Source organism: Polypterus senegalus, chromosome 6 (assembly GCF_016835505.1).
Source record: "Polypterus senegalus isolate Bchr_013 chromosome 6, ASM1683550v1, whole genome shotgun sequence".
NCBI lineage: Eukaryota > Metazoa > Chordata > Cladistia > Polypteriformes > Polypteridae > Polypterus > Polypterus senegalus.
In genome coordinates, this window is record NC_053159.1 from 55,706,553 (window position 1) to 55,723,053 (window position 16,501).

The 16,501-nt window shown below is 38.0% G+C and overlaps 1 protein-coding gene across 2 annotated transcripts in view; it reads right to left on the reverse strand.

Annotated features, from left to right (window-relative positions):
• LOC120531047 overlaps positions 1 to 7,331 on the reverse strand; it is a 75,465-nt gene extending 68,134 nt beyond the window's left edge. For both annotated transcript variants that reach the window (XM_039756029.1, XM_039756028.1), the window contains exons 1-3: positions 7,244 to 7,331; positions 6,724 to 6,820; positions 5,652 to 5,820 (exon numbers count right to left, since the gene is read on the reverse strand). In XM_039756029.1, the coding sequence (XP_039611963.1) occupies positions 5,652 to 5,820; positions 6,724 to 6,820; positions 7,244 to 7,257 (280 nt within the window). In that variant the 5' untranslated portion in view covers positions 7,258 to 7,331. The remainder of the gene's footprint in view (positions 1 to 5,651; positions 5,821 to 6,723; positions 6,821 to 7,243) is intronic.
• Positions 7,332 to 16,501: the final 9,170 nt, after the last annotated feature.

Here is a 16,501-nt window from a genome sequence, read left to right on the forward strand (position 1 = left end):
GTAGGAATGGTAAAATCAGACAGGAATATTATTCCTGAATAAATCAACTCAAACCTTAAACAACTTATAATATTTTGCTCTCCATAAAAATATATCCTGTCTAAATTATACAAGTTAGAAATAAAGTAAACGTTAAAAGAACAAACATTCAAATTTCTTTACTCTTATGTAATTTTATATAAAAATAAACTTAGATTTTAAATATCCCAAAAGATTGTGCTCTCCATAAAAATATATCCTGTCAAAATTATACAAATTCAAATATGAACATGCTGCATAACAAAACCTGGAAATATAAATAAAATGTGTTCCTTTCAGCAATAACAAATCAAATCATTCAGTTGTCTTTGCTCATATGTCATTTTAGAGCTGGACGCCTGGCATCTTTTTGGCAACAAGTTCGTTTATGTTTGGTGTGAGGTTCTGTGTTGTGGAGATTCTCAGGATGGATTGCAGGTGCTCATCAGTGAGGCGACTCCTGTGTGCTGTTTTGTTAGTCTTTATCACTGAGAAGAGCTTCTCACACAGATATGTGCTACCAAACATGCACAAGGTTCGAGCCGCATGTAGACGGACTTTTTGTTCTTCAAAGTCACCAAAGCGCCGTGCAAACTCAGTGCGCGCGCTCAGTTTATCAGCAAAGTGCGTATTTGGGAACACCGTAGTGACGACTTGGTTTAACATTACTTGGCAACAGGGAAAGTGGGGCAAGGTGCACTGGTGCATTTGTGTCTCCCATAAAAGCAGCTTCACTTGAAATCACTTTGTGATTGTGCACGGTAAAACGTCCGCTGAAGTGTCAGATTCTTATTTAATTCTCTGCTTTCTGTATCTTCTGCATTGCATTCAGGTCTTTCAGGTTACCCTGATGTTTTGTCTCATAGTGCCGTCTTAGATTAAATTCTGTAATTACAGCCACATTAGCTCCACAAATGAGACACACGGGTTCAGTAAACATATACTCAGCCTCCCATCGGTTTTAAAGGCTCTATTTTCAGAATCAACTTTTCTCTTCAGCATCGTGTGAGCTAGCCGCAATAACTTGCAGCATCATAAGGTAGACTTGATTAACGCGGTAAGTGTTGGCAAGGCAGCTGAAGCGCTGCATTATGGGATCTGTAGTTTATTGTGTTACCAGCGCTTCATATACCGGGCTTTAATAACAATAATACAGTATATAAAATGATCTCGGGCGGATATAATTACGCCGGGCGGATGTGGCCCGTGGCCCTTGAGTTTGACACATATGGACTAAATAGAACTTGAAAAGATATATTTTTCAAATGTGATCGCAATTCAGATAGAGTTGACGCGCACTACAGCCTGCATCCTCCCCTCGCTCTTACTTTTTTACCGTTCATCTAATGAATACACTGAGTATGGCTTTACCAAAACAATCATTGATGGCGAATAAAGTATCCATTATTCGAGTATGTAGATCGGGATATATATACAGTATATACATATATATATATACCCGCGTATGGCAGCGGAGAAGTAGTGTGTTAAAAAGCTAGAAAAGAAAAGGGAACATTTTAAAAATAGCGTAACATGACTGTCAATATACAGTATTTGTTTTGTGAGTGTTACTGAGTGTTGCTGTCATCAAGGATTTGATTATCATTATTTCTTTCAATCAGGTTCGTATTTGTAGGATGTGTTGTGTTCAAGTTACATTCCGTGTTTGTCAATCGTTGTAAAGATGACAGGTTTCATTCATCGATTCTTTCTTACTGCATCAATAAACAGCTCGTCTTCTTCTTTATCTGAGACCTGACACACGGCATGCACAGGTTTTTTTTTACACTGTCTTCCTTTAGCGGGACATTGACTTTTTCCAACGTGTGCTTTGTTTCCGCAGTAGCTGGATTTATGAATATGCTTGTATGTATCAGCGCTTCATATTTTTGCTGCCTTTTCAATTGTGTAATTCGGTTTTGTTCAGCTCTTTGGAACTGTTGCTTTTATCTGTGCACTGCGTCAGTTCACGTGAGCCACTCGTGTACATGCATCAAAGGTTCCCAGCTGTGCTGGTGCCATCTCGTGCTATGTCCATGGCTGTATTTAATGTTACCTTAGTCCTGGCACTTAAAACTCTCTCGCAGTTTCGCTGAGTTTGTGTCAAACACCACCCTGACCATCTCATCTTCCTCTCCTTAAGCACAGTCCTTCACCCGTGAATATTTACATGTATACATGTATACATACATATATATATATATATATATATATATATATATATATATATATATATATATATATATATATATACACATACATACATACATACATATATACATATATATATATATATATATATATATATACATATATATATATATATATATATATATATATATGTATATGTATGTATGTATGTGTGTGTGTGTGTATATATATATATATATATATATATATATATATATATATATATATATATACACACACACAGTCTTTGGGTTGCGAGCAACTGTTGCTGGGGGTGCCAGAATCCATGAAGGAAGAAAAATGAAAAACATTATTTGTACAAAATCTTAATTTATTTATCCATTCCTAAATAATTAAATGGGCAGGCTATTTCGTATCAGTGTAATATGCCGTTTGTTAAAACGGATGACTCCCACTGTTACGTGCAAGTCTGCCTGGATATTATGAACTATCGTATCTGTTCAAGTTCTATTTAAATTTTAAATAGAAGGAATTTTTATTTAGTCGACAGAATATTATTCCGGAATAAATCAACTCAAACCTTAAATAACTTATAATATTTTGCTCTCCATAAAAATATATCCTGTCTAAATTATACAAATTCAAATATGAACATGGTGCATAACAAAACCTGGAAATATAAATAAAATTTGTTCTTTTCAGCAATAACAAATCAAATCATTCAGTTGTCTTTGCTCTTATGTCATTTTATCAGAGCTGGACACCTGGCATCTTTTTTTGGCAACAAGTTCATTTATGTTTGGTGTAAGGCAGGGCCGTTTGAAGGAATTTGGGGGCCCCAAGCAAAATAGACATGGAGGCCCCCCGCACGCAAAGGAACCACAGCATAGCCATACAGTAATCCCTCCTCGATCGCGGGGGGTTCTGGAACGCTCTCATGCACACAGTGCCCACCGACATGACTAACGAAAACATCCTACCGGTTTGATTTTGCTGGGGTATGTTATAGACTATCTGGAATGGGCTGCTGGGTATGTCAGAATATGTGACTTGCCTTCACAGGAGAGCACCACCAACTGTCTCCAACTCCAAAATTATGTAAATACAGTAATCCCTCCTCGATCACGGGGGTTGCGTTCCAGAACCCCCAGCGATAGACGAAAATCCGCGAAGTAGAAACCATATGTTTGTGTAGTTATTTTTATATATTTTAAAACTAAATAGAACTTGAAAAGATATATTTTTTCAAATGTGATCGTGCAATTCAGATCGAGTTGACGCGCACTACAGTACATTGAGCCCGCATGCTATTGTGGTTTTGCCTGCGTGCCTCAATAAGTTACCCTCCCCTCGCTTTTACTTTTTTACCGTTCATCTAATGAATACACTGAGTATGGCTTTACCAAAACAATTATTGATCGCGAATAAAGTATCCATTATTCATAAAGCTTCAATTGGTGATCTGTCTTTCTGCGTTAACTGCATATTTTTTCATACGTCTCAAACCAAGGGGATGTGAGGCTAAAATGAATCGGGAAGCGCGCGTACATACTCAGTGCATCCCCTCTCGGGAATCGAACCTCGGACGTCGGCGCTAGAGGCAAAGCCTCTACTATTGCACCACGGCGTGTGGTTTGTCTATTTGAGTGTAGCAGTGTAACTCGGTTTTTGTTCAGCACTCTTTGGAACTGTTGCTTTTTGTCTGTGCACTGCGTCAGTTCACGTGAGCCGCTGAATATGGTTTTATATGTCACTCGCTCGCTTCTAATTGTTTCGCTGCCTTCTCAATTATATAATACATGTTTTCTTCAGCGCTTTCTGGAGCTCTTCCTGGTTTTCTACGTACTGCGTGATTACGTGGGAGGCGTGATGATGTCACACGAAACTCCGCCCCCATGGCTTTCGAGCTCAACTCCATTACAGTAAATGGAGAAAAATAGCTTTTAGTTATGACCATTATGCGTAGAATTTCGAAATGAAACCTGCCCAACTTTTGTAAGGAAGCTGTAAGGAATGAGCCTGCCAAATTTCAGCCTTCTACCTATATGGGAAGTTGGAGAATTAGTGATGAGTCAGTCAGTCAGTGAGTCAGTCAGTGAGGGCTTTGCCTTTAATTAGTATAGATATCAAAACTAGCAACTTGGCGCGTGCTACGCTGCGCATTGGATGACCACAGTTGAAGGATTCAATCGTAAGGACCTCTCGTCGGGTGTCTCATTGGCACGCTTTTGCCTCTTTCTTTCGCGATCACGGCATAATCTGTGATCTCTCTCTGTAGGGGTTTCAGTCGCCTTTCATTGTGCGGCAGAGACGCGTCATTGAGCTAATCTGTGTGAATGCTGAGTGTCCGTTTCTTGCGAGTGACTGTCACGCCTTTGCCTCTTTACTTCGTGATCACGCTGTAATGTGTCCTCTCTCGGAGCACCAGGCTTAGTTGCGTTTCGTTTCGGCATTGTTCCGTAAGGTCTCCTCCATACAAGTGCACATGGGTAGCTGAAGACGGAAAGGGATAGTGGGCATAGTGAAACACACAAATTGGTGACCAGGGGAACCATCCGACTCAGACGTGGGGCTTGAAATACTCAAGTGCACATGTTATTTATAATTTAATTTTTTTTTTGTTATGAACTTCCCAAAAGAGTTGATCCCTGTAAATAGTTAATAGTATATGAACAATATAATCTGTTGTAGTACGGGCGTTAATTAGCGTCACACCTCATAACCTGCATACACCACGTGTTTGGCTGTAACGCCAGAAGCGCGTGGACACTGTAAGGGTAGGTTGTGGTTTCTGTTTCTTTCGTGATTTTCTTATTTTATTTTATTGATTATTTAATAGACAGAGGGGAAAAGACATTAATGTGACGCTGTGTCTATTTGTTTACTTTTGTTTTGAAAAGATTTTCGGAAACAGGAAAAATAAAAGCAAAGGGGAAAGAATGGAGGGGGGTAAGCAGGAATTCTGAGAGGGGACGGACTGGGGCTTTTCGACGGGGCGGCTATACAGCCAAAAGGAACGCGGACCCGGACACAGACACCGCGCTGGTCTTTTATTATATAGAATACCAATTAGAGCATTGGAAATTTAAATGCACATAATAGTGCAAAATACTAAATATCAGTGGCACTGCACAATAATGTAGAAAATTCATTTCTGACAGGTTTGCTTTAACAATCTAACAATAAAAAAAGTATCCCCTCTAGTAGACTGCTAGCTACTTTTACTCTTATTGTTGGTCCCTTTCCTTAAGGTAACAATTAAAATAAAACATTTGTGCGTCAAAAGGAAAATTAGATCATAAAGCTTCAACAGGACCAATCCCATTTCAACCTTTTAAAGTGGGTATGAATCATGACATTTTATTAAATTGATAATGAATGCATATAAGTATAACTCAATACAGTATTTTTTAATAATATCGTCCAAAAAAAGAGCTTTAAAATATTGACTGCGTCTTCAGTAAATGCTTCCGTAAACTTACATGTACTGATGAGCTGTATTAATGATACAGTGAAATCCTCTCCATGTGCCTTATCTTTGTTTTGGTTGTAAATGTTCCAGACAGTGACTGCCATAACTGTTATGAGTGAAAGTACTGCAAAGAAGTAATATATCTTCACTAAGCAGGACAGCTCTGACCAGGGCTTAATCTGAAGCAAACATATAAAAATGTCATTTGTTAGGATTACATAACTCAGGAAATTGCAAAATATGCCAGTTCTCCGGTCTCCTTTTGCCATACACATTTCAAAAGCAAATCTTAATCATCTGCCCTTCATTTTGCTATTCAATCCTAAAATGAATAAATGTACTGTTACTAAAATAATGCAATGCAAAAGTGATTTTTAACTATGTGTAATGTTAACAGCTACAAAACCTTAACAAATCAGCAAATATTCGGTTTTACTCTACTGTTTTTAATATGCATTTGAGACTGCTAATGTTTTTTGTAGTAATCTCTTTTTTTATAGTTAATATTGTTTTGCATACTTAAGATAGATGAACAAACACACACTAACTGGAGCATTTCCTACACTATTCAATGAATCCCTGTGGACTGCTTTCAGGATTGTCTGCAGTTCCTCTCAGCCCTGAAAGTTAAGTGAGTTTGAAAATACTAGAATCGAGCAATGTAAACTACAGTAGATAAAGTGGTGAAAACGACGTTTTCTGCATGAAGCCAGTGCACAAGGAAGTTTACTTCTGATATCTGAAACACTATTAAGACATACTTGTCAATATAATGACTTAAAACACAAAATATATTTAACTATACATCGTAATAAAGATATTGCCACTGAATAACAATTGGTAGGCTGTAATTTTTTTTTTTTTTTTTGGTGTATTCAGTTTATCTTGAACAAAATATTTGTGCAAATCTTGACCAAAGATGCTACAAAAATATATGCAAAATATAATATACTCTTAACAAACAGGAAAATACTTAAATTCATATAATTTTATTAATAATTTGTGAACCCTCACTCCTAAGAGATTTTAGATTATCAAAGATCCAGTCATAGTATTACGCTGAATTATTATAAGAACTTAACTGGACCACAAGGTGTAGCAATCAAATCCCGGTGCCTGGGTTTCAGATTCGGCGAAGGAAGCTCTTGGCTGGTACTGTGATGAGGGTTCAGCAAAGGGCTAAAAGAACACACATTACAAGAAAGAGTGTAAACGGTTGATTGTACACATCTACTGTAATTGCTGGCTTATGACAGTCTATAATGATTAAATTAATTCAAGTGGCAACAAGACCAGGAATCAAAACTTCCTCTTTTGCGAAGCTGTAAGTACACAAACAATTCATGACAAACTGATCCAAGTACATAAACACATGATGAGCAGAGCAACACCAAACAATACCAAACAAAAAGACCCATATGTAAATACAATCTAACTTTTTGAATAACATATGACCTTATGTTAATTCCGCTGTTTAAAGAGTCAATTAAAACAGACAAAATTATTCGGTGTTCATAAACCAAAACAGATATTCCATATCAAAAAGTGGTGCAAGTCCTGCAATAATCAAAGCGAGTCGCGCAAGCGCGTTTGCTTACTTACCGGTCCTCTAACATTTTCGCAGGTCGTCACTAGCCCGGGTGAAAAATGAATGCGGGAAGCTCTAATATCAACGATGAGTCGGTTAAAAGAATTGTTTCCGGTCGAAGAGTATTTTAGAGTGTCAAAATAAAAGTCCTACCTAGCTAGCAACCGCAATCGCTGGTCTTGCTATAACAAATACTGTACTAGATACCATGGTATCATGTTTTTGAATAACTTAATCATAACTTGCTAGGTGAAAAGACCCAACAACTTTTTTATTTATCGCTGTGTTATAAACATTTGTTCCTTTAGTTTGGTGTAAGGCATAAGATTGACTTCAAAGTAATAATAAACAAGCGAAAAACATTTTTTTCAATGGTATGTATGGTAAAAGAAACAATAATGTATACAGAGAAATGTCTGTTTTACTTATTTGTGCTCATACAGTACAATATAAGATAAGGTTTCAAGAGAAGTTTATATATATATGGATCATAGGATGGAATGTAAAAGAGAAAATTGCATGAGACTGCATCAGTCAAAGGAGATCAGATGAGTTCAGTTTCAGTTCAGATCTTATGAGAAAGGTGTAATCCAGAGAAGGATCGAGGCCAACAGTCAAGAAGCTGCAGGGTTTCTTTTTTGTATTGTAGTACTAGGGTGTTGTACCATGTTAGCCATTATGAATGTAGAGAAAAGCCAAGCAAAATGACACCTTTTGGTGGGTAACTAAAAAGATTAAAATATGCAAGCTTTTGAGGCAACTCAGGCCCTTTCTTCAGGCATGATCTTGTTATTATTCATGTTATATTGCATAAAGGAAGACGACACCTGTTAATCTGCTTCCCATCTGAATTTGTGCAAAGACACAACAGTCACGACGAGGAACAGATGAAATAAACAGGTTCAGTCGAGATGACCCTGTACAGCAACGGGACAGGACTGGTGTTCAACAAGTCTGTAGAGACCTTTGTAACATATGAAGACCATTTTCAACAGTTTTTGCTGGCAGATAATATTGAAGAGGGTTGCAAAAGGGCAGTCTTTCTGTCGGTGGTAGGTCCAAAGACATTTGCTTTATTAAAAGATTTGGAAGCCTGGCAAAGTTATACTAAATGACCTTTCCAAAGTTCTTTGAGAATTTTATATTCCAAAGAAAATGTATTGGTGGAGAGATACACCTTCAGAAATCGGAAACAGCACAGCAAACAGTTGCTGAGTACATAACGATTTTTAAAGGATTAGCTGCACTGGAAGCTACGTGATCAATGTGTATGTATCACTGCTATAAGGAATTGCATGTGAAAGTATTAAACAGCTTCAAGGATGGAATATTGACATGGACAAAAATGATCAAGGTCACAAATAACTGTTAAAGCACACTGACCAGTATACAGACATTCCAGCAGCCACCTCTATTTTGAACAAATCTACTCCAATGAATGAAACCAAAAGGAAGAGCATCTAGGGCAAACCAAGAGCTGAGAACACTGATTTGCACAGCTTCGGAAGAAAATGCCAAGCAGGATCTGCAGGCCTTGGAGTGTCATCGGTGCAACAGGAGGGGTCATACAGCAAAGGAGTGCCGCTTTATAGACTTCCAGTGCAGTTTCTGCAAGAAAAAGGTATATCTGGAGTGAGCCTATAAAAACAAGGGTACTGGAACCTAGGGCTGGGCCATATTATACCATTCAGGGTAATACCGGTACAATGTTAGGCAATGATAAGAAAATGAAATATCACGATAGAATATGGGTAAAATGCGCATGCACAGTACCTTTGTTTTCATACGCACATGGCAGAAAAAGCATGGCGGCGATGGAGAATGAGAAGGGCGAAAGCGGATCATTGAATGAAACAGATGAAACAGAATTGGTTTGTAAAAATGGTGCAACTTCAGTGGTGTGGAACTGGTTTGGTTTTCGCCCGTCAGATACCCAACAAAGCATAATATTTTGTAGAACATGCAAGCGGGCCGTCGTGGTGAAAGGAGGAAACACCACAAACCTATTTCATCAGATGAAGCAGAAGCACTTGTTGGAGTACAACAAAGCTGTTAAAGCACGTGAAGTGGCATCCGCTTCAACTAGTGTGGTGGTGAGACCAAAGAAGCTGACTCAACAAACAATCGGTGTAGCTTTAAATAGCTGCACGCCTTATGACAGAAGTAGCAAAAGCTGGGGGGAACTAACTAATGCAGTGACGCATTGTTTAGCCAGGGATATGATGCCCAATCAGAGTGTGGAAAGAGAAGGTTTCACAAAGATGCTTAAAAAGTTCGATCCATGCTACAAGCTGCCCACCAAGAAATACTTCTCTAAAGTCGCCTTGCCTGCTTTATATGAAGAGGTCCATATGGAGGTGTCAAATGCATTATCTTCGGTGGAGTTTTTTGTGTCCACCACGGACATGTGGTCAAGCTGAACATCAGACCCCTACATGAGCCTCACAATACACTACATGGACAAAGACTGCAAGCTACAAAACAAGTGCCTTGAAACAAGTTTTTTCCCCCGAGAACCATACAGGGGAAAAGATAGCCAAAGGCTTAAAAGAGTTCCTCAGTTCTTGGAATCTTCAGGAGGAAAAACAAGTGTGTGTGACGACCGACAATGGGGCCAACGTTGTGAAAGCCGTCGCACTCAACAACTGGACCAGACTTTCATGCTTCAGACATCGCCTGCACATTGCAATAGGTAAGTTAATTTTAACGTCAGATTAAGCATTTCTTGCATTAGTTTATATGATGGTAATAATACTGTTTTAATTAATCTTTAGTTGTCTTTAAAAATGAACAGACAGGCTGGATGTGGGCAGTTGTGCTGCAAGATATATATATATATATAATGTGTGTGTGTGTGTGTTATACATAAAACTTAAATGTCACCCATTCCACACCGCATTAAAACTCAAGAGATTGTGCAATTTTATTATTTGACTTATTTATTTGGCACACTGCAGTTTTATGTTGCAAAGCAACTCTTTTTAAGTTTTGTGGATATTATACATGGTTATGCTCAGCATATGTCAGCCCATTTCCACTGGAAATGCCTTTTGGTTAAACTGTCAGCAAGGAATTTGCATTTGCACTGTTAAATTTTTATATAGCTTTAATGCACATAAAAACAGTTGCTTATTTAAGTGAAAATAAATTGAAGGGGTTTTTTTGCACTAATAAAGTTGTGGAGTTGTAAAGTATTTTGTCTCACGTCAGTCATATCGTCAGTTATATTGTTATCACAAATGTTCAAATATATATTGTGATAAATATTTTTGGCCATATTGCCCTCCCCTCATGGAACCTCTACATTGAATGAACATAAGGGACCCAGTCGGGGCACAGTGTGTGGGGGTGTTTTATGATGTGAGCAAGAGTTAAAAGAGGTGGACTCTGGACACTCCATGCAGAAGGATCCTGCCCCTGCATTTGGGAATGAAGTGGAGCAAAACTTAATGGACCTTTATTGTAGGAAAATAATCTGACTTCATAAAACCTTACTGTTTGATTATAAGATGTAATGGCTACAGAATGTGCATGGAAGTAGACACTGGGGCTGCAATGTCTGTTATTTCCCAGAGTTTAGTATTTCAAAATTTAAGAATGTAAAATTACAACCTTGTGATGATGATGTTTTGAAAAAGTACAAATGAGTCATTAGAGATTTTGGGCAAAATTGATGTTGAAGTGCAATTAAGTGAGCAGAAAACCCAGCTCCAGATTCTTATTGTCTATGGTAAAGGACAAGCAATTATGGATCGAAATTGGATAAAGGTTTTACATTTAAACTGGTCAAAGGTAAATAACGTAGGACAGGGGTGCCCAACTCCAGTCCTGGAGGGCCACAGTGGCTGCAGGTTTTCATTCTAACCCTTTTCTTAAGTAGTGACCTGTTTTTGCTGCTAATTAACTTCTTTTGAATTCATTTTATTTGACTTGCTCTTGAAGACTCAGGCCCCTCAATTGTTTCTTTTTCCTTAATTAGCAGCCAAACAATAATGAGATACAAAATGAGCCAAAACAGGACCAGCAAACTGTGACCATCATACAACATCTGAAAATAAAGAAAGGTGAAGGTCTCAGGAATGCTGATCTGTTCTTAGAAAAGAGAAAATCCACAATTTCAGAAATGTCTGCTATTGCAAAATGACAGCAGCAACAAGCCATGGCATTAAAGAACGGGTTTAATTAACAACAAGACTCAGCGCCTCATTAAGCTACTGCTTGGAGTGAAATTGGTTGGAGTTTGAGGCCCTGACTTAGTTGGTCTTCTGTTGGCTAACTCACTTCACATTTCACTTCTGTTTGGGTGCCATTTAAGGAAAGAAATTAAGCAATTCAGAGGAACAATGAAGAAATTCAGGGAAGCATTTGTTAAAAACTGATTCAATCAAAATTAATTCAAAAGAAGTTAATTAGCAGCAAAAACAGATCACTAATCAAGAAAAGGGTTAAAATGAAAACCTGCAGCCACTGTGGCCCTCCAAGACTGGAGTTGGGCACCCCTGACCTAGGAGATCCAGTGCAAAAATTGTGCCAGGAGAACGGTGAAGTGTTTAATGCAGAGCTGGGACAAGTAGTTGGGCTTAAGGTAAAGTTATATGTATCTCATGATGCTATACCAAAGTTTTGAAAAGCTAGACCAGTGCCATATGCATTATGAGAGGCTGTTGAAAAGCAGCTGAGTGAGCTAGAGCAGCAAGGAGTCCTCTTACCTGGACAGGACAGTGAATGGGCATCACCTGTAGTTTTCATACTGAAGAAAGAAGGGTCAGTTCGGTTTTGTGGTGATTGTAAAATGACTATAAATCCCTGGGTAGATGTGAATCAGTACCCACTGCCCCAAACTTGAGATTTGTTTTCAGCACTAGCCGAAAGAAAGCACATTACTAAATTAGATTTTAAACAGGAATATCTGCAATATGACTTAGATGAAAAGAAAAAGCCTTACGTCACAATTAACACTCATAAGGGATTGTTTAGAATGAATAGGTAATCATATTGCATAGCCAATGCACCATCGATCTTTCAACACACTATGGGTCAGGTATTTCAGGGTCTTGATGGGTTTTCATGTTTTTTTATATGACATTTTAATCATTAGAAAAGACACACAGGAGTTTTGTGAATGTTAAAACAATATGGTCTGTGGGTTAACAAAGAGAAATATAAACTTTTTTCAGAAGCTAGTGTGCACTTGGGTCATTGAGATTGACTCTGAAAGTTTGCATACTCAAAAGCAGTGGAAGCAGTGGAAGCAGTGGAAAGGGCACCAGTTCCTAAAAATGTAAGAGAGCTTAAATCAGGGGTGTGCAAAAGTTGGTTTATAGTTGTTTGTATGGAAAAAGACATGTGGGTTATGATTAGTACAGTCAATCACACTTTAATAATAAGTAGACAAATAATACAATAATTAATAAATAATAATAAAAGATTAAACTTTGTGTTTCATGTACTCCCAACTGTAGACTTACTTCACCCACCCTTGACTTAGGTCATACCTAGCACTGTTATACCTGTATTACTATGGCAAGTTTCTTCCAAACCTGTCTACCTGCTTACAAAAAGGTAAGAAATGGGATTGGACAAAGAAGTGTCAGTTAGCCTTTGAGAACGCAAAAAGATTGCTGGTTTCTGCATCAATATTATGCTACACCATTATGACCCAAAGTTACTCTTCATAGTAACATGTGATACTTTCTGTTACGGCAGCGTTTCCCAGTCTTGGGGCTGTGACATGTGATATGCTAATGGGGAAGTGAGAAAATATTTAAAAACAGAAAAAGATTACATTTATATATGTAATTAATATTTCTTCATTATTAATTTTAAATGTAATACATTTTAAAAACTTTAAAACATTCAAAACAGGTGGTTGAAATATGTCACACAAATATTTTAATAGCCATCTTATATTTTCACATATACATTTCTTAGAGTTTCCCAGCTTGTTAACTAAGAAAGCAACATGGAAAGATTTCTTGACAGAGGTGCTCTGTCCACATCAAATGTAGGCTTGTCAAATCCTGAACATCAGTTTTCAAAACAATCACTATAATAAGATGAATTGTTTATTCAATATGGATTTATTAGCATTATTGAGAAGAAAGACCAAAGGCCTCAATGCCTTTTGTGCTGTAACATGCCGTCTATGGAGAGTATAAAGCCAAATAAACTTAAAAGGGACTTTGAAACTATACACAAAGAATACATGGGAAAGCCAAAATTATATTTTGAAAAAAAAATGAGATGAGCTCAACAGTCAGTGGATGCAATTCAAAAAAGCAGTTACTACTGTTGAGAAATTTCTGCGAGTGAACTGTCACATAGCCAAGGCTATGAAATCCCAGAGATTTTACCAGCAGCAATTGGTATCGTGAAAAAGGTATGTGGTGAGAATGAAGCATTAAAACTAAAGACTATACAGCTGTACCACTAATAATATAGTTAAACAAAGAATTGAGGAATAGTGAAGAATCAAGAGAGGACACTAATGGAGTGACTTAAAACTTCCCCGGCATTTACAAATGGACGTTACCATGGAGGGTAAAATTGCTCACATTTTGACTTTTGTTTGTTATGTGCAAAATTGCATTTTATGAGAATATTTTGCACTGTCTTCAACTTCCTGAGCTTGTTATGGCACAGGACATTTTTGCTGTCTTAAAAGTTTAGGAGGAGGATAAAAGAATTCTGTGGAATTCTGTAGGATTCTGTACAGATGGAGCACCATCAATGGCTGATTGGTGGGCTGGCTTACGTATACTAATCATGGACGTGCCCCCTTCTGCAATATGGATGCACTGCATGATCCACCATGACCAGTTCCCATCAAAAGAACTATATCTAATCACATCCACTGTGTGCAATTTGCTCTTTTACACAGAATCATGGTGGTTGTCAAGGGGAAGAATGATATAAAGATTTTTTGAACTCACTCACAAACTATTGCCATGCCCCTTCTTACCTAGACAATGGAACCTAATGAACTTAACATAATCATTCTAGGATGAAACAAACATCATGCAAAAGAGTGATTGTATTCAGGGATTTGGGGGAAATTAGCATTCTGGAGACAGGATCTTTCCAAAGGAAATTATAACTCTTTCTCACAGCTGTACATATAACAGTCTGGCTGTTCAGTGTACCACTCAAAGACATCTGATCATCTACAATGCCTGGAGGAACACTTCACAACTTACTTTAAAGGACTGGATATGTCAAAGTTTGACTGGGTGACTGACCCATTTCACTGCAACCCAAGCTCTGTGGATCTTCCAGACTGTGTCATTGAACAGCTGATTCAGCTATTTTGCGATTGAACGCTTACAAGTACTGCATTCTCATGTCTACGTGGAGGAATTTTGGTTTGGAACCAAAGCAGATTGCCCAGAAGTTTCACTTTATGCTTTAAACTTTTGGTTCCCTTTTAAAGCACTTATTTGTGCAAAGCTGGATTAAGTGCTCTAGTTTCCTTGAAATCAAAGTATAGCTTCAGGCTAGATGTAACTAATGAGATTAGGTGTGGTCTCTTGACTATAGCTCTTGACTTTGACAAGATGCAGGGTGACATGCAGGTACAACCATCTCATTAAACATCATAAGTACTTTACAAGGTTACCCGTGCAAACATACCCGCAGGGCTCAGTACTGGGACCTTTACTGTTTTCACTTTACATGCTTCCACTGGGATCTCTCATTAGGAAACATAATGTTAATTTTTACTCGTATGCAGATGACACCCAGTTATACCTTTCATTTAAATCAAATTAAGTTCCTCTGATGTTGTCTTTAATTAGTTGTGTTAGTGAATTAAAGGAATGGATGAATGAGAACTACTTGTCTTTAAATACAGATAAAACAGAGATGTTAATTGTTGGAGGGAATGACGCTGATCACAGCAATATTTTGTCGTCATTTAACTCAGTTGGAATCCCAATTAATTTTACTGAATCAGCCCGCAATCTAGGTGTTATCTTTGACTCTAGCATGTCATTTAAAGCGCATATTACAAAGTCGTCCAAAACATGTTTTTTCCATCTTAAAAATATTAGGAAATTAGGGCGCTTTCTAAATAAACAGGATTGTGAGAAATTAATTCATGCTTTTATCTCTAGTAGGATTGACTACTGCAATGCGGTGTTCACTGGCTGTTCAAACTGTTCTCTATACAGCCTCCAGTTAATCCAAAATGCCGCTGCAAGAATTATTACAAGAACAAGAAAATATGAACACATAACCCCAGTTCTTAAATCTTTACACTGGCTCCCAGTTAAGTTCAGGGCAGATTTCAAAATCCTCCTTTTAACATATAAAGCATTAAATGGCCAAGGTCCGGCTTACTTGTCTGAACTTATCATGACTTACAAACCTGAGCGCACATTAAGATCTCAAGATGCCGGTCTGCTTAGGATTCCAAGGATTAATAAAATAACAGTGGGAGGTCGAGCTTTTAGTTACAGGGCCCCTAAACTGTGGAATGGTCTTCCTGCTTCCATAAGAGATGCCCCCTCGGTCTCAGCCTTTAAATCCCGGCTGAAGACTCACTACTTCAGTTTAGCATATCCTGAGTAGAGCTGCTGATTAACTGTACATACTGCATCTCTGTTGTTAGTCATTAGCACTATAACATAAGTAACATGATAATTATATTTGAATACTAACCCTCACCTATTCTGTTTCTTTTCTCGGTACCCAAATGTGGCCATTGGTGCCTTGGCCCACCTGCCACCTGTTGTTTGCCTGCCTATGGTAAAGTCATCCCTGATGGAGGATCACAGGAATCATGGGAAAGAGGGGTCCTTTCATCGGAGCAACGTTTCAGCCGTGGCATGGCCAAATCGGGAGGCAGCTAGATGGATGAGGTCTCCAGGACTCTAAAAATATCCAAACCTACTTATGTCAAATTATCTACTGTTAAACCGTAATTCTAAAATTTTTATTATTATGCTGTCTTAAGGAATTGTTCTGTTCTGTATATTGTATTGTATTGACCCCCTACTTTTGACACCCACTGCACGCCCAACCTACCTGGAAAGGGGTCTCTCTTTGAACTGCCTTTCCCGAGGTTTCTTCCATTTTTCCCTACAAGGTTTTTATTGGGAGTTTTTCCTTGTCTTCTCTGAGAGTCAAGGCTGGGGGGCTGTCAAAAGGCAGGGCCTGTTAAAGCCCATTGCGGCACTTCCTGTGTGATTTTGGGCTATACAAAAATAAACTGTATTGTATTGTATTGTATACAATATTATGGTTGGATGTAAGTTAAATGTTCTGTAATATAA